The 18,184-nt window shown below is 38.3% G+C and overlaps 1 protein-coding gene across 1 annotated transcript in view; it reads left to right on the top strand.

The window, feature by feature from the left end:
* The window catches only part of KCNH1 (potassium voltage-gated channel, subfamily H (eag-related), member 1), a 170,898-nt gene that overhangs the window by 72,391 nt on the left and 80,323 nt on the right, over window positions 1-18,184 (top strand). Inside the window, exons 7-8 of the mRNA XM_009888373.1 lie at window positions 8,363-8,562; window positions 12,239-12,491. Of these exons, the coding sequence (XP_009886675.1) occupies window positions 8,363-8,562; window positions 12,239-12,491 (453 nt within the window). The remainder of the gene's footprint in view (window positions 1-8,362; window positions 8,563-12,238; window positions 12,492-18,184) is intronic.

An 18,184-nucleotide genomic window follows, 5' to 3' on the forward strand; every position in this document is an offset into this window, starting at 1 on the left:
ATGTGCAGCATTGGAGGGAAAGGGCCAGAAAGTTTGGTGTAAATGATGATCTCCTTGAGCCTCTCTAGGTTTGCCTCCTGCAAGGCTTTGTGAGAAACATCATACAAATGATAGAGGAAATAGGGTAAACGGAGGAACCATGAAAACTATGTATGTAAGCAGTTTCACGTAAAAAGAGAACAACTTCTCCTTTTTATTCACTCCTTTCTTTAATCTTTTCTTAACTGGTTTTTTTTATGTGTAGCTCTATCTCAGTAATAGATTTTTTTTTAAAATGAGGTTTTGCTTCTAATTGGGGTAATCATTTCAGATAAGTTTAAGGTAGATAAAAAACAGCTTTCAAAGCAAAAGCCTTCATATTGGTGCAAGTCGGTAAGAACCTAGAAGCAGTATCTGGAGATTTAATTTTAACCAAGTAATTGAAAATGGCCATGCATTACCCTGTATAAATTGTAGAAGAAAAATGATGCCCTTAAATGGCTCAGTCGTCATTTAAATGGTGATCTGTTCATTAGTGCTGGGAAATGAAATGGAAATCCATTTCAATTTTCTAGACAATTTAAATTTTATTGTCCATAAAATTCTACAAAACAGTAAAATAGTGTCCTTTCTTGCAAATTGCAGAGGATTTAATCAGATTTTGCCATTTTAATAATTCTCATCATGGTAAAACCTGCTAGTGAATAGATTGAGCTGAACTCATCCCTTGTTGATAAAAGTGTCCCACTGGTGAGTCTGGCCTCGTATGTTTGGAATACAGATGGGTTTTGCAGCTGTAATCTGTTTGTACAGTTAGTTTCCTCTTGATGATCAAATTGGCTTAGTCTAGAGCAAGGCTTAGCATTCACTGAAGTACACACGCTTAAAATGTACAGCATCATCAAGATCCTGCTCCACATTTAAAATTTTTCATGACCCTCCTGAAGATGTTCTGATAAGTATCTTGTTCTTTACAGGAATTGTAGTTGTTTTTACTAGTTGTGAAAATCAGTACATTTCCTGGCCATTCTGTTTTACCTTATCAGAGATGAACCTATCTTGTGGGGGATAAAACATGGATTGGTAACTGGAAAGTGCCATTTCTGTGGAATTATCTTCTTTTTTCTCTAGTCTTACCTTTGAGTAATCATGCTGACTTCCCCTTGCAAATATTCTTGCCTTTTGCTCTTGGTGTCCCATATTTTTGTATTTTGACTGAAATAAAATTGGATTCTGCAGGGAGCTTTCTGTGGACTCGATGATTAAACTGTAATGGTTCTTTGAAAGTCTTTTTTGTATCAAGGCCTAAGGCCCTAATTTCAATTAATTACTAGGAATTACTGTGTTTGTGGTTAGTCATGACTATCTGGCAGGTTTAATAATTTACCTGTAAGTTGAGGCAGAATATATATCTTCATATCTGGATTATGATACACCGTTGGATGTAAAATGATATTACCCTATTGGGTCTAACCAGTCAGTGGTAGTACACGGCCTTGCAGAAATATTGATGCCTTCAGATAATTTAAGTGAGAAGAGTCAGGTGAACTCATTGGTTTGCAAGTGCTGTTTGTTTATAGGATAAGAACATGCAGTCCTGTTTTCTTGAAGGTGACAGAAGCTCGCAGTTAGGGATCTAAAGTCTAGCAGCTTGAATTCTCTGTATCCAGAATGCTTTTCTCTTTAATTCCTTTCACTGTCATGCTTGTGTCGTCTTCTGTTGGCTTCCCTTTACAGAACAAATGTAATGTATGACCAGACTCTTATTCCTTAATTTTGCAACCAAGAACACATAGAACACATCCAAATCCTCACAGGCTAATTCTGACTTGTTGGGCATCTGATTACTTTAGTAATCTGCTTTTCTGCAAGCATATTGACTGCAATGGAGTCTGTGGCTGTCATTAAATCTCCCTCTGGATGACTGTTAGTGCCTTTCAGTGTAAATATAATACTAAACTGTAGCTGTCAAAACAAATGAATGATGAGTTTTAGGAGTCGGGATGCTTGCCATTTTACTTCTTTGGACACTTCTTAATTTGCCAAAATCCAGACTTTGCACTGTTAATTAGTGGGATTCTGTTAGTTTAGTGAGATGCTGCTGTACAGAGGTAGGAGCCTTGGCCCTGGAGGTAATAGCCGCCCTTCCTTTGTATGGATTGCCAGGGGGCCCTTCATCCTTTCTTTTTCATAATCAGACTCTTGGATCCAAGATGCAGCCTTTCATAGAGTGCAAACTGGTGTTGGCCCTTCAGTGTGAGTTTACAGAGAGCTGTGTGTGTTGGAGAGCTTTTTTGCAGGGCTGATGCTGGAGTTTGTTTTACTGGCTTTTATTCACTTTGGCTCTGATCGCTTCTCTGATCAGTTTTGGTCTGTGTGTTTTCCCATGCTGTTTATTTCCACCCAAACATGCTGAAGGCAAAAGCAAAACCTGTTAGAGATTTGTGCTGCCCATGATGCCCAGGCTTGTGAAATTCTTGAGAGCCAAAACACCTGCGATTGCTGCTACGAGCTGTGTGGGTGCTACCAGATCAAATCAAAATAACAAACCTTCAGTTTTGAAGCATCCTTAGGGATGCTGGACTTTAGCATCTTTGGTAGGTTGGTGTTTTAGCAACACTTACCTCTCTTCTTCCATATTAACTCTGGCAAAATGTAAGTGGTTTCAAATCCCCAAGTTAACAGGAGGTAATTTGCCTGTGGGTCTGTGCTGCTATCATAGTGCGCTTTTATTTTGTACAGTTAGGAAAGGGTGTAAGGAGAGCAGCAGTGGGAACTGTTTGTGGTGTTTGTTCCATAGCTGTTCTTAACTCTTCCCTTTCTGCCCTTACACACTGCAGACAGCCTATTTTAAGGTGCACAGATGTTTCTACTACTCTAGTCCTTGGTAGTTGCTTAAGTGGCTTCTTAGAGCAGCTGTTCCCTTGTTTATGTCTCTGACTTTCATTTCATTGCAGTTCTTGGTTTTTTGGTGATGAGAAGAGGAAAAAAAATCATGTCTGATGCTCTGTTGTTTAGCCCTTATCAACTGTGTCCTCGTTGGTGGCCTATCCTTCTGCAGGGGAGACATTTCCATTGTAGTTGGAGACCAGTGAGGTTCTTCTGTGTCCCATCTGTTGTCAGCAGGGTGATTTCAGGAAATGTGATGATGAGTGTGAGAAGATTTGCAGTAGGATTTGACTAAGAGTTTAATAAAATTTGCCTGTGGTCTCTCATTTTTCATCCTAGATGTCAAGTGGTTCTGTCACATAGCTTAATGCTCACGTCCCTCATGGCCTATTCAGGCTTTCCACTTTGCTCTTTGCCATTGAATTGATGTTCAGACTTCCTCAATTGGTAGTAGTGTGCCAGTTCTTTGATCTTTGCTGTTGCTACTGCCTTGCTTTTGCTTGTGGGATACCAAAGCTGAGGTGCAAATTACAAGCTGATGGAGTGAAAGAAGAGGGAGGTGGAACGGTCACTGGAACAGCATGGGGGAGAGCTCCTCTGGGAATTTACTTTCACTTCAAAAAATGCCTTTTTCCCCAAGTTGTGAAATTCAGGGATTGATGTACATGCTAAGAAGATAGTAGCAAGTGTAATTTGTTTTATACCATGTGAAAATGTCACGTAAATATATTGTGAAAATTCATAAAGTGCATAATATTAATTGACCTATTAGATTATGGCAGTTGTTTACTATTATTCTTTACTAGCTAAATGAAATTGTATCTCTATACGTTGTCTTAATAAAAAATAAAAGGTAGATAAAAGATTACAAATAGGAAACTTTATAATATACAAAGCTTCCTAAGAAGTAGCAAATTAAGCAGTTCTGCATCTGTCTTGATAGAAAATGGGGCAAAGTATTTAAATTCGGTACTATTCTAGAAGGCTATATGGATACTCAATAAGTAAATCTTACTTTAGATGCTTTGGTTTCAAGTTGCAAGATGACACATAACAATTCTATCGAAACTAGTGCTGTAAACAGTTCATTGATAGATACCTGTTCAGTTTGGTATTTGCTTGCAGGCTGTAATTAACATTTCAGCATTTTTCTTTTAACTGCATGCTCTCTACCCATAAGTAGGCATAATTACCACTAATCAAGACCCCTTATCTCAAGCAATTATAAGATCTTACATTGTTCTAATTGCACATTTAAAAACAATGTGGTTTTCTTGTATAATTATGTTATAATCCATACAATTTTTAATTTCTGCTTTTCTTTTTATCTGATCAATGTTAATTTTGTGTGACCTCACAATGGGTTATCTGAAAAATGCCTTTGAGACATGCAATTTTTGTAGTTAATTTACGATTATGTTTCGTATTCAGTGAGAAGTGATACGGTGCAACAGGTTTTCAAGGCTGTCCTTTCTCAGTCATCTATGAACTCAGTAATTTGTTGCAAACTAGGAACTTGTTAGTAAAACAAAAGTGCAGTTTTACATTTAGATCATCTACTATTTGTAAATGCAGGTGCTTGCATTTTGAACAGTATTTAGGTTAGCACAGGCTACTCCTTAAATATGTAAAAGGGGTTTGTTTTGTTTTTTTTAATTAAGTGGAACTTCTATGCAGACAGATGGACTTTCTCAATCAGCTTTCCAGAAAGTGAAAATGAAGGCAGTTCAGTTTTAGAAAGCAGTGCAAGTCTTGGGGCAAGATGTAAGACGTTGTTCACTAGTTGATGTTGGTCTCACTTGTTGCTGTGTAGTTCTTATGCACACATTTTGTATGCAAGGGCTTTGGATGAGTGCATTTTGAACAAATCATCATCAATCTGATGATTCATCTCAGGAACCGCATGCAGCACTTACATCTGTAATTGGGGTAATTGCAAACCTCTCATTCTTACAGAGAGAAATTCTTCCTTTTATAATTCTAAAATCAGATCCCAGATCTTTTACTGTGGTAGCTGAGACCTACACTGACTTGTATTTATTTCTCTATTCTTATTTGTTACATCATTAAAAGTAGCAGATGATTTGGTGACCTTTCCAACCTGTGTCTGACCTTCATGATTCACTTGTGCGGGTAATTGGCTATTGAAATGACTATGCTTTTATCTTTGATGTTATTTAAACACTGGTTTAAATGGGGTGACACAGACTGCATTGTAAATAGGTAGCCACATTGTTGGGGACAGTGTTTTTCTCTTTATCTTTTGTCAGAAAAGAATATTAATGTCGGGGGGGAGCTTCATCTTTTCTAAGGGATCTTGACATTCATGGAGAAGAGGTGTTTGCTGTTGCCTTGACGTGCTGCAGCTTTGTATGCCATGTTAGAACAGGCTATTGCTGGTTCTGCAGAAGACATTTTCTCTTTGGTTGATGTGCAGGCATGGTTGCTACAGGCTTATTCCTGGACACAGTTCCTCAAAAACCACTGCATAGCCTCCATCCAGCTGATGCATCCAAGGAAGCTGTTGGTGTCAGATTAATTTGTGACTTTTCTGCATGGTGCATTTGTGGCCTTGCTTGAGTTGAATCCATCCTACACAAAGACATTTCCCTCTCCCACCCTCCTACACCCCTTAAAATACTTCTCCTTAATTTCTGTGATCCCCTGCACATAGGACTGCTAAGGAGTTGATAGATTCTATAGAGTCTGTAGGGCAACACTACAAACTCTGGCCAAGGACTCCAGTGACCTTTGGATGTTGGCATATGACCTGCACTGTTTGCTGTTACAAGGCAGTGGTCTAATGTCAGTGTTCAATCAGTCTTGAAACAAGGATTTGGAGATTTTGCTCGGTCATAAATTGCCCAACTTTCTTCCTGTAGTAGATTGTGTGTTTCTGAAATCTTTCTGGGGCTGCAGTGTACTGCAGTGGGTTCATTTCATTATTCCTTTGAAAAGAAGGAAAGGCACACAGCTAGCTATTTCTATGCAGAAGAGGTCAATGTTTAATATGCTAATGTATCTAGCCAATATTAGGCTGCAAAAATCCTTGGCTTTAATGTGTCTTTAATAGTAATAAAGTGGTTAGCTAATAATAAATTAAGGATTGTAAATTTGGGGATTTAAAAAAAAATATTAATGTAGGCAGGAATAATTTTTCTTGCCAAGATAATTTTCATCTTGGAGCATAGTATCGGCAATTTGCAGTGGAAATTGCTCTAGGACTGCTCACCTTATAATAATCAAAATGAAGAACCAAATTTCTGTTTTTTCTTTAGGCTTTATGTAGCCGGACCATAATGGGACAAAGTGGGGACTCCATTTTGCCTTTGCTGGCATAGAGCTATATGTCCCAAGATACTGAACCAGCAGGTCTCACCGTTTGCAAGAGACAGTTGTATGCACACAAGCATGCACACAAGCATGGTTGCCCAGAGATTCTTATCTAGAGATAAGAATTTGCTTGCGACCCTCTTCCTAATCTGTTACCTATTTTCAACGTTATACTGGCTGGCAGAATAATGATGTTTGTGGATGCCTTGTGCTGCTGCTGCGTTCTGCCAGTGGGACTTCACAGTTTTGGAGGCCCTGGGTTTAGTTTCTCTTAGAGAACCTGGTAGAATTTCACCTAAGTAGCGCCTAAGGTAGCAATATTGTAGGGTTGTGTTTGTATCTATATAACAGAGAGCAAATGGACATAGTTAGGGAAAGGCAATGCTGTTCAAATACAAAATACTCATAGATTAAGGAGTATTTATAGTAAAACTGTTTTTAAAGCATTTCTTCAGTACTCATTGTATTGGACTTCCCAGTACAGTTTAGCTTATGCACAAGTCAAGGTTAAACAGAGAAATAATCTATATGTTTCTGGTCACTGTATCCCTATTTATACTCTCCACTTTTTTTTAAACTGAGTTTGCACATTTTTATATATGTTTTTATACTTGTCTGTATAGAGGCGTAGTTGAAAAAGGGGAGAGATCATTTCTACAGGAACTCACAAAAAGAAAAGAAGTCATACAGTGTCAAGAAGGAATTCTGTAGAGAATAAGCTGTGTAAAGGCCTTGAGCAAGTCTAAATTTGAATTGTATCTCTCGATGATCAGGGAAAAGACAGTCCTGTAAGTTTCTTTTGCACATTATCGAAGTTTTTTTGTTGGTCATAAAACCCTAAAGCGTCTTAGTTGGCTTAAGTATATCTGCCTGTAACACTGACCTGAATAAATAGATGCATTCTCAAAGGAAAGAATGGGATGAGGAATTTTTTTTTAAAGAGGGCGCGAGGGAGGAATTAAAGAGCAAAAAGGGGTGTTTAGAGAAGGCAAAATATTCTCTTATTTTTTATAAATATGACTTCTCAAATATTTATTTTTATCTCAAGTGGAAGAGATACTGAGAACTTGCTGCCTGTTTGGGGGGACAGGAAAAGATAAAGAGGAAGAACTTCCTCAGCAAGCCAGAGCACTTACTGGTGGTTATGGGCTCATCTGCCATCTTGACTGTTCCTCTCCCTCTACAGCCAGCCTTTCACTTATCACTGACCTGATTCACAACATAGGAAAGCTCCCCTTGAGGTTTCCTCTCCTTCCCTTTTATTCAGAGCTGGATTGGCTGGAAAAGCCTCAGCCCCAGCCTCTGCAAGCCATCAAAACATGACCATTGAGATTTCCACCAGCCTGCTGTTCTGTCTTGGCCTTCAGCAGGCGGATCTTCTCAAGTCCTGTGTGTTTTCATCTGCTTCTCTCCACACCTGGAAATACTGCCTTTTTTCTTTCTCATGTTTACTCTTAAACCCATCTTCATGAACCAGCTGGCTTCATAACTATGCTGAATGAAGTCAGAAGGGCTGTGCAGCATTTGGTCTGCATTTTAGGGCTCTAGCTCTTGCCTCAGGCCTTGCTGTTCTTCTGCCTGAAGACTATAAAACATAATGTGAGTTTTTATGTATTATTAAACTTACATCTATAAATCACTGACCCATGGTAGCCGTTTATTACATACTCCATCTTCTGCTTTGATGCATTGTTATTGTCACACTGAGGTGCGTAATGATGACTCGGCTTACTACTGTGGTAATGCACTTAAAGCTTGGAAATCTGTCACTGATGGCATTTCAACACAGGCGCTGTAAACCAGAGATGAAATTTTAACATATTTGCTGTCAAGCTATTTGTCTTAAGATTCTTGTGTCTTCTATTGTGGTTTTGTAGGGGTTTGGATACTACTGAATTGTTTGATGGACAAAGACAAATAGTTGTGTTTCAGGAACTCTGTGTTGCAGGACTTGCCAACACAAAAGTAGGTGGTGGTCCTCAATTTGTTAGTGCTGAAGGTGACCTATAAAATGCTCGTGCTCATCAGGCCTGCCTAACAAAGCACTGATATTGCATGCATTTCTATAGGCCTGGCATTTCCAGTTTTAAAGCACAGTGGAACACAGACTGATCATCACAACTTATTGTGTATTATATCTATTGTTTTTCTTTTTTTACAGCCCTTCTGTATGCAACCATTTTTGGTAATGTGACAACCATATTTCAGCAAATGTATGCTAATACGAACAGATATCATGAAATGCTGAACAGTGTCCGGGACTTTCTAAAGCTATATCAGGTCCCTAAAGGACTGAGTGAACGTGTGATGGATTACATTGTTTCCACCTGGTCAATGTCCAGAGGAATAGATACTGAAAAGGTAAGTAAATTAAACTGCAAGGAAACAAGTCACATCCTGAAAGCGTTTAATTAAAATAAACAGGAGGTACTTTCTTAGTAAAGATGACAAATATTCTTTAAATAGTTCCAAGTAGTAGCTTCCCTTAATTTTAAACTTTCAAATACGGTATTTCACCTATTCTGTCATACTGACATATGTTAGTGGTAAAAGTATGTATGTGTTGCTGGTGACATGTCATGAATTAGTATAAAAATGAGGAAGGAAAGAGCTTGGTTTTCAGTAAACAAAGAAAATAACTAAATAAAAAAATTCCACGTTCTAGCACAACCTTAGAATTTCTTCAGATGAGATTGTTTGCAATATTTCTGCAATGTGAGGTTGTTTGCAGCTCTGTGGGACTGAATACAAAGTAAAATTTGTTTTGTCTTCGTAGAATTTGAAAGTAATATTCTGTGTGCAGGTTAAAGATACTAATGAAAGCTGAAAGACATTACTGCAATAATAGTGTATTGTTTGAAATTAGCCTTACGTGAGGCAAATGGTATCATTGTAATTTATTGAATTTACAAGTAAATTCCCATTGTGTCTTTAAAAATAATAAATGGCCCGTCACCAGAACAAATGTACAAAAGCAACTACTTGCCGTTTTCATATTAGTTGCCAGCTTTTATGGAGATGGATACTATTTTTCTTCTGCTTGTAAAGAGATGTGATTTGTGGGGTGGTTTATTCAGGAAATCATACCAATGCTCTGGTCACCAGCCTTCTGGTTGACGGTTTAATTTAGCATTCTAAACAGTAGATGATGCAGTTAAAGAGCAAACAATGTCATTTCTGTCTAGCTTTTAAAACATCGTTATCAAAGAGTAGAACAGATGTGGCCTTGCACTGGGCTGTCTGGAGACCAATGGGTACACCGGGTGCTGTTTGCTTTCCTAAATGGTCTTCAGGATATCTACCATTTAGAATGCGGACCATGAATCTGGGAAGCACTGTCTGTCATACTAGCTTTCAGAAAGAAATGGTATTTTAGTACAGAAAGAAATGGTATTTTAGTACAGAATAGTGCTGATTATAAGTTGCTCTACTTGTTTTCTTACAAAATATATTTGCGTGGGGTTATGGGATAGTGGTAGGTACGTTTGGGGAAGGTGGAGAGATGACATCTGAGGCTGTATAGTGTAATGAATGCCGGTGCTTTCATTCACCCCCCAGTACAAGTTCCTCTCATCATTTTAACAAAGCAACAAGAAAAAATTGCTATGTAAAACATGTTTGGTTTACCTTATCTTCAAAGTTCATTCTTGGCTTCCTCTGATAAGGAGAGAAATGCTTTAAGAACGTCTTTGGAGACAGCAGGATAACCAAACAAAGCACAACTCACTGTAGCCTTTGAGAATTATCTTAATAAACAGGGAAAAAACTCTCCAATTATCAGAACATCAAAGAGCTTAATATGGTGTTGATTTCAATAACTGTTCATAGCTGAACTGCCAGTAGTGATGACTGTAAAACCAAGGAATCAACTTTCATCTGCACAGCAAAAGCTAGCAGATATAAGACTGAATAATATCTGTGCCAATCCATAAACTCTCAGGTCTGAGCTGTTAGTTTGATGCCTGTGTATAACTTCTAGGATGTCATGCAATGAATAAAACCTGTATTGCTCCTGTGACAGAACAGTGGTAGTTGTGCTGCTGTGTAATGCAGTGCAGCTTTCTACAGATGAGGCAGATATTTAAGGATGAACTTAATGCCGAATCAATCTTCTCACTATTTTGTAGGCCACAAATTTGTCAATTCAGTGTTAACTTCAGACATGCCAAGGAATGAATAATCAGCTAAAAGCAAAGTCTGTAAGTCTACAAAATGCCGGTATAACAAAATTTAGCCAAGAGCTGCTGAAAGATTCTAAAATTAATCCATGAAGATATGTTTCTTACCTCCCATACAAATGAAAGTCTTCTGCCATTTGTCGGCTTCTCTCAAATGTCTTTAATTCCTTTAATTTTTGTGAAGTCTGGAGACACCTTCTCTAAATGGAGAATGGAAAATGTGTTAACTTCCTCTTAGACTGGGAAACCAAGGGGTTTTTGGATAGGAGCCTCATTTTAAATATTCTCTTGTATATTCAGGTTTTCTGACTACTATTTCTATTACAACAACCCTTTTTGTGTGTGATACTCAAGTAATTGTGAAGTGTGTGTAATTCCAATAGCAAACTTTGGCAAGCATCTGCAAATGCAGAACGGTTTTGTTGCCAGAGTAAATGAGATCATTGCAAAGACAGCTATGGCCACTGCCTATGTTCCATGTTAAATGCCGGTCTTGCTGCCCCAACCTGTTCCTGTAAGCCTAGAAAACTGAGTACTGGCTGGTTTGGCTGCTGCTCCCGGTGGGGCAGCCGAGAGGTCATCCATGAGTGCCCTACACTTAAGCGCTGTAGAAATACATCTCTTTCAGAAGTAATATCTGTACTAGCAGGTCTACTTGGAGCTGGGCCGAAGATGATGGTGTTGCTGGTAGAGTTGTTTGCCTTTGGAGTAGCAAGCGTAATATCTGGAACCGGTGCCATGCACAGAGTTATGAGCTTGGTTCTCTGCTCAGATTTGCACAGAGCCCCATTGCAAGATGTAGGTATAGCCATAGTGCTTTCTATGTTCCCTTTATGTTTTCCAGGAGTGTTTGCATTGTAGAAGCCATCTCTTTGCATCCAGGAAAATGTGTGGGAGTGACTCTGAAGCTCACCCAGAGTGCTCCTTAATTGGATGGAATAGTTATTACTGAGAAAAAAAAATGAGGCAGACTTATACTACTCAGTGTTTTTCTCAAATAATACATCCTGAGATGTACTTCATCACTGACTATTCTCCAAGGATTTTGTCATCCCAAACCCCTGTTCATGTTATGTATTTCCAGTGTTTTTGCCAGGAACTTTTAATCTGTACTTGCAGTAGTAATTCTGTAGTTTTTCCATTTGGCTGTCTGTATTATATTAAAAACCTTCAGAAATGGCCCTGACTGGTACCTGCTGTACACAGTTTGTGTACCCGTAGGAGCACACATCGTGAATTGCTGTGAGGAACACTGCATTTGGAAGATCAAAAGTAGCCCAACACAGTATCATACCTTGAAGTCCTTTTCTTGTGTGAACAAAAAACTTCTTATTACCACTGAGGGGTGAATTTGAATACCCACAAATCTCAATAGTATGAGTTAATGAAACTTTTAATAACTTTTTCCTTTGTTAAAGGGATATGAGATTACACTTCTCCTCCATATAATATTCTCTCACATGGAACATGTAATTCTGCAGGCTTTTCATAGAATCTGCCTGTCAAAAGAGTGACCTACCCTCTAGAAACAATCCTTCAGGAAGCTTTTCTCCACCACTTTCTGTTCTGCTGCGCTCTCAGTTTTATTGTCTTAAAAACCTGAGGCCTTATCCTGGTAATTCAATATCCAGCAGAGCATGTTCCTGAGATGAAAACATTGTTTTCCTTCAGATATTGTAGAGTAGACTAACTTAGTATTGTGGCTTATGTGTATAAGTAATACAAAAATTAGTCTACAGATTGAAATTAGAAATTTTATACGAAGGAGGAAAGTAGTTCTTAAACTCTGTGTAGAAAACTAGGGATAATAGGCACATATAAGCCGTGCACAGAAATTGATTGCCTAATTTCTTTCTCAGGTTTTGCAGATATGCCCTAAGGACATGAGAGCAGATATCTGTGTGCATCTGAACCGCAAAGTTTTCAAGGAGCACCCAGCCTTCAGGCTGGCGAGCGACGGGTGCCTTCGAGCGCTTGCCATGGAATTTCAGACAGTGCACTGTGCCCCAGGAGACCTGATCTACCACGCCGGCGAGAGTGTCGACAGCCTCTGCTTTGTGGTTTCGGGGTCTTTGGAAGTAATCCAGGATGATGAAGTTGTTGCTATATTGGGTGAGTTTCACAGCTGATAATATGCATTGTGCACAAATACAGATGCATAGAGCATTTTTATAGCCTGTTCTACTCAAGCACTTAACTCATTCCTTAAAAAGCTTCAGTCAAGTTAGGTTTGGCACGGCCTGCTGAGGTATATTTTAACAAACTTTTCAGCTGTATGGTGTTAGGTGTTTATTGTCTGGAAAAATCAAAAGAGAGAAGAAAATAAACTTGCCTAATGTCATGCAGGAGCATTGCATAGAGTCATTGACTTGTCCTTCCTGTTCCACATAGGTAAATAGGAAGGGCAATCATCTCATCACCAGATTGCTTCAACTGTATTTCTTCTGGTCAATGGAAGCTGTACTTGCGCATTGGGATCCTGGTGGTTCTTGGGGTTCTCTCTGTCTCATCACCTCTCTCTTCATTAGAAATTCCACTGAGGACTTCAGAAAACTTATTTTTAAAGCTTCTCTGCCTCCCTCCCAAACCCTGATAATAATCCACTTTTCCTGAAAATTTTCCAGTTAGCTTTATTTAAGATCTCACATTGAAATAATATTTATCTCTTTTAAAGTCAAAGCAATACAAAAATTTAGAGCCGATTTGTGTTAAGTTGGAATGACAGCTTTAGGTTGGAGGCATTAAAAAGAAGCTGATAGTGGTGTGAACAACATGCAGAGGCAAAGCTAGGAGAAGAAAGTGTGATAATCCAATAGATGTAGATGAATCGTGGGGTGGCTGGAGCATTGAGGAGGTGATACTTATCATTGATTCTGTCAGATCTTTTTGTGATAAGGTAAATGCTCACGGTGGCTTAATCCAGTACCTGTCACTCATAGCATCCTGGAAAAAGAGAAAAAAACAGCTTGGTAATCTTACTCTGTCTGAACACATACACCCAACTCTCCTAAGATGAATGTCTACTGGAAAATGAAGGGGCTAATAAATATGCTGAGTTCAGTTTTTCTCTACTTCTGAACGGGATTGCATGTATAGCGTGGGGTGAATTTAATGTCCTGGGGAATCAAGTTCATAGTATTTTATGCCACACAAGAAACTAAAAAGGTAAAAAGTAGGGGGATAACTGATTCTCTTTTGTTCGGGAATCACTTGTGCTGTTCGGTGCAATATGATACTAGCAACTTTTGTTTTTCGAAGTTGCACATCAGGAACTTACTACCTTTAGCCATGTTGAACTCTCATAATTAACATGAAATATATAGAACAACCTAAAGCCTCTTAGTTTCTGTCACCTTTTATCCCATAATGCGTCCTCCTCTATCCATCACAAGAAGAAAACCTCAAAATATCTTGCTGTTCTATTTAATCAGTATAGGTAAAAAGCACTGAAATAGAATTTTTTTAAATGTCCTTTAAAGATACCAATTTTTTTTCCTCATCTTTACCAGTAACTTCTGTGTTCTATCATATTATTCACTTCAGAAAACACTCAGCCTAGATTCAGCCTGGAAGTCAGTGTTAAGGAAACCTGAACCCCTAATCTCTGCTCCTGAAGAGTGATAGCTATAAATAAATGAGACTGATGCCTTGGTATCTGAATGAATAGAAATATTATGTTATTGCGGTTCTCCTGGGACAGTAATTATTGATCCTCTTCCCTCCATGCCTTTATTTTTTTGGGAATTTGGGGTCAGTTCTCTGGCTTGCACTAAAGTTGATGAGCTCTGTCATTTTGTTTGTGAATATTGCAATCGGAGAGGAAAGTAAAATGAAGTGGGATATGTGTGTGATTCTAAGAGATTTCATTTTGGATAAATGTGTATCAATTTTTGTGTTTCGGTTTTTGGACTAAGGAATCCCTTTCCTTCCACATGTGCGTGTACCTTCCTCCCCCAGACTGTGAAGTCTTCTGTTGAAGGTTTCTCTTTCCTGATAAAAAATTATGTGATTAACCAAGTTTTTCACTATTCTAAATCAGTTGGACTTTCTTCTCCTTCAGTATTGCATAATGTAACCACCGCATTACCGAAGACTGCTGCAGGAGATGGATCACGATTTCCTCCTTAACTTCTTTGTACTCTCAGTTTTCTTATCTGTCGAATAGCAATGATTTTTTTTTTAATTTCACGTTCAGCTAAACTTCTCAAATTCTTGATAAAAATACACCAGATAAAATGAGGCACTACGAGGGAAAAAATATAGCGTCTATCTTGTACAAGAAATGGGATTGTTGGTGATCACTCAGGCAGAACAGCCTATGCCATAAGTTTTGTTTACCAATGACAACTAAGCATAGCTATGAACAGTAGGCATGTAACAACTTACCATGTGAGGAATTCTGTGGGGTAATTAAAAAATTAAATAAGTTAACAGGTATGTTGAAGAGACTGTGATCTCTTCTCAGACATACTTGAAATAAAAATAAAAAATAAGTACATAAATTATTCAAGGTGAATTATTTGCTCAGATTTAGCTGTCACTTAATAAAGCAGCCTTTGCAATTTGCAATGTGGCCTGTATCTTCTTTACAACGGAGAAATAAATTGCATCTCTAAATTAGTCTGTGTGTCTGCTGTACGGCATTACATAAACCAAAGGCAAACTGCGCTTAATCCTTAAAAGATCCAATTCATTTGAAACATTGTCAAGTTCTGAAATAATTTAGCCTTGCAGACTAGCATATAAAACTGTATTGTATAGCCCTGGAATTTGGAGTGTATTGTGTACACTTGCATAATATCCTTCCAGATCAGTTCTTTGTAATACCCAAAAGACAAGCACATTCTCAGTTCAGGCTTCTGTTCTTATAACAAAGCACTGACTTTGATTTACTTGTATTAATATGAGTACTGAGTTGGAAGAAATTGCACACAGGTCAGCAGTGAAAAAATGTATAGTTTTTGTGTCCCATAAGGTTGCCTTCCCCATTAATTTGATGTAAACACAAAAATGAGTAAATTAAAAAAAATTCTTTGCAATGTTTATAGTAAAAATTTAAAGCAATGGATGCATTTTGTATGACGTATTTTTGAATTCAATCCAAAATTTCTGCAGAAATAAAAAAAAACGAACTGATGTTCATGCAACACAATCTTTGGATTTGATATGTCAAAGTAACAAAACCAAAAAAGTAGGAAATTACCTTTAAGCCAGGTGATTTATTTATTTGTGATTCATTCCAAAACAAATGGGTCAGAAAAGGAAGGCATAGCAAGAAAAGCCACTGTTATTACTATGGTTTTCTATGTTAATGCGTAAGCATATGAGTGGGATTATGTGGCAGTGAAAATTAGCTAGTGGGAAGCTGCTTGGATGAAATACGATTCTGTTTTCTGAAGTTCACTTTTCTTCCATTTACACCGTTGTTATTGCGTAGGGTGAAGTGCTGATGTACACTCGGCCCTTTGTGGAAGATAGAGACAAATCACACAGTCCCTGCCCTGAAGAGAACCGAGTGAAGCGCAGGTCGAGCAGGACTTCCATTAAGAGACTGTTTTCAACGTGGCTTTGCTTTTAACTTTTCTAAGCTTTCCCATTTGAGCTGATGCTGCTTTATCCATCAGAGACTGGCATATCTCTTTTAACTACTCTTGCTTAAAAACTTACCCGTTTATCCAAATGTGGTTAGAGAAAATGGGTTGTTTTGTCACTGTTAAAAACAGTCAGCCCTTTACGTGCACTTCATTCGGCAGCTCTAGTTTCTCTGCACTGGCACAGACCTTTCAGGCTGAACCACTGGCCAGCTGAAAACCTGACCTTATTGAGGGTCTTTGAAAAGCTAAAATTTACTCATGCTCGGGAGAGATTTGCTACATTTTAATTTAACAAATATCTTCTTAAAAGATTCCTCCTGAATTAAATGTGTTCGAGGCAGGGACCATAAGGCCTGGCTGCAGCTTCTTGAAATACGGAGGGCAAAAGGGATTATAGCACAAGCATGAAAAGTCTGCATAGCTAGTTGGTTTTTCTTTATTTGGGGAAGCCTGAAGACCTAAACTGTCTTTCAATGCGCTTTTTATAGTTTTTTTTTTTTACACTATGAAGGCACACATTTCCTTAGTGCAGTTTGAGAATGTAGATTGTTTGAAACTGCAGTAATCAAGAAGCTAATGTTAGAAGTCCAGCTGAGCAGATGATATGCCATTGCAGGGGCTAACAGAGTACTCCCTGGTCCTCCAGCCTTTTAGTCTGGACCTTTTTAATCTCTGCTCACCATCGCTAGAGAACGTGCGAGTTCCTGTGTTTTGTCTGCAATTGCATGTGTGCAGGGATGATTTAATGAAAATTATAGAAAATAATGGCATAGTAGCAAAATTAACTTTTCATAAGTATTTTCTGGAAATACATGTAAGGACTGGATAGGATGCCTTGTTAGAAAAAGATCTATATTGTGTTAATGTGTATGTAAAAATACGTGAATGACCGAGTAAACCTTTTTTGATCTTACTAGAAAATAATCAGTTCTAAGTTAGATGTGACTGACGTAATTGTAGTCCAAGATTGAACAGAAAATCCCTCTTCTCTAGGAAATCTGAAGGAAGCAAGTGATTCTTGGACCCAGGTTGGTTCCAACCCTTTCTGTGTGAAATTGGGGTAATCTTTGAAATTTAGGAAAACATTCCAGTAAAAGGCTAGAGAGATGAAGGAGAAGACTCTTGAAATTAGGGTGGTAGGCTTTTTTTTTTTTCTAGATAGCAGTGGGGAAAGCAGAATCTTGTCCTTAAATTTGCAGACTGCTGCAAAATTTGTCAATTAATGACTCCCTGAGGGCCTGACTGAGCAGCAGATCTTCGTTTATGTGAATTGTTCAGAGTTGCTGAAGTGGTCTCGATGATCCCTGCAAGGGGGCTCTGTGTGTACGCATGGTAAGACTGGAGGTTAGTCTTGCGGATTTAAGTAGGGACTGGGAGCCTTTAAGCCTTTATTTAGCAATTAAAAAACAAAGCCTTGAAAATCACTGTGATCTTCAGAGCTGAGCAATGGATAAGAAAAATACCATTTACTAGAAGGTTTAGTTAAAAAGAAAAAACAAAATCCCCACACAAAACAGTTTATCCCAAGAGTAAAGCAGTTTATCCCAAGTGTTGCATGCCAGCTGTTCTGCATTTATTATGTTCTTGCTATCCTTATTAGAGCTAAAAACTTTCAAAAGAATAAACTTTATTTATTGACTGTTGGTTTAGCAAGGCATATTAATCATAAAATCATAGAATATCCTGAGTTGGAAGGGACGCATGAGAATTGCTGAGTCCAACTCCTGACTCCGTAAAGAGCAGGTAAAGTGAACAAGATAGGAAGGGAAATCAAGGCAGTAACTTATTGTGAACAAGGAAAATCATTGTCTTCCACAGGGACAGTTTGCTGTTGCTATGCCTTTTGCAGCTATCAAAGCTGAAGGGACATAGCAGAATGTAGATATTATATAAGTGTGAAAGTGTGCAATAACAGAATGTCAACAATGGGAATTTAAATTCTGGACCTGGCTGCCTTCACCATCAGGGGAAAGTGGGTTATATCACTTTTTTTGGGGGGGGTGGGGTGTGTGTGGGAAGTGTGAAAAGGATGCACATAGATTTACTTTTAAGACCACATGTGAGTTGAGGAAGGGAAAATTGGATGTCCCTGAAATACAAGTCTTTTATTATTATTTACAAAGCTGTAACATTGACAAGATTGGAGACTGTGGTTTTAACATGATACTGTAGGAGAGCTTGGTGTGCTATGTTTTGTTTCAGCAGGGTATT

The sequence above is a fragment of the Charadrius vociferus genome, unplaced genomic scaffold (genome assembly GCF_000708025.1).
Source record: "Charadrius vociferus isolate BGI_N301 unplaced genomic scaffold, ASM70802v2 scaffold340, whole genome shotgun sequence".
NCBI classification, from domain to species: domain Eukaryota; kingdom Metazoa; phylum Chordata; class Aves; order Charadriiformes; family Charadriidae; genus Charadrius; species Charadrius vociferus.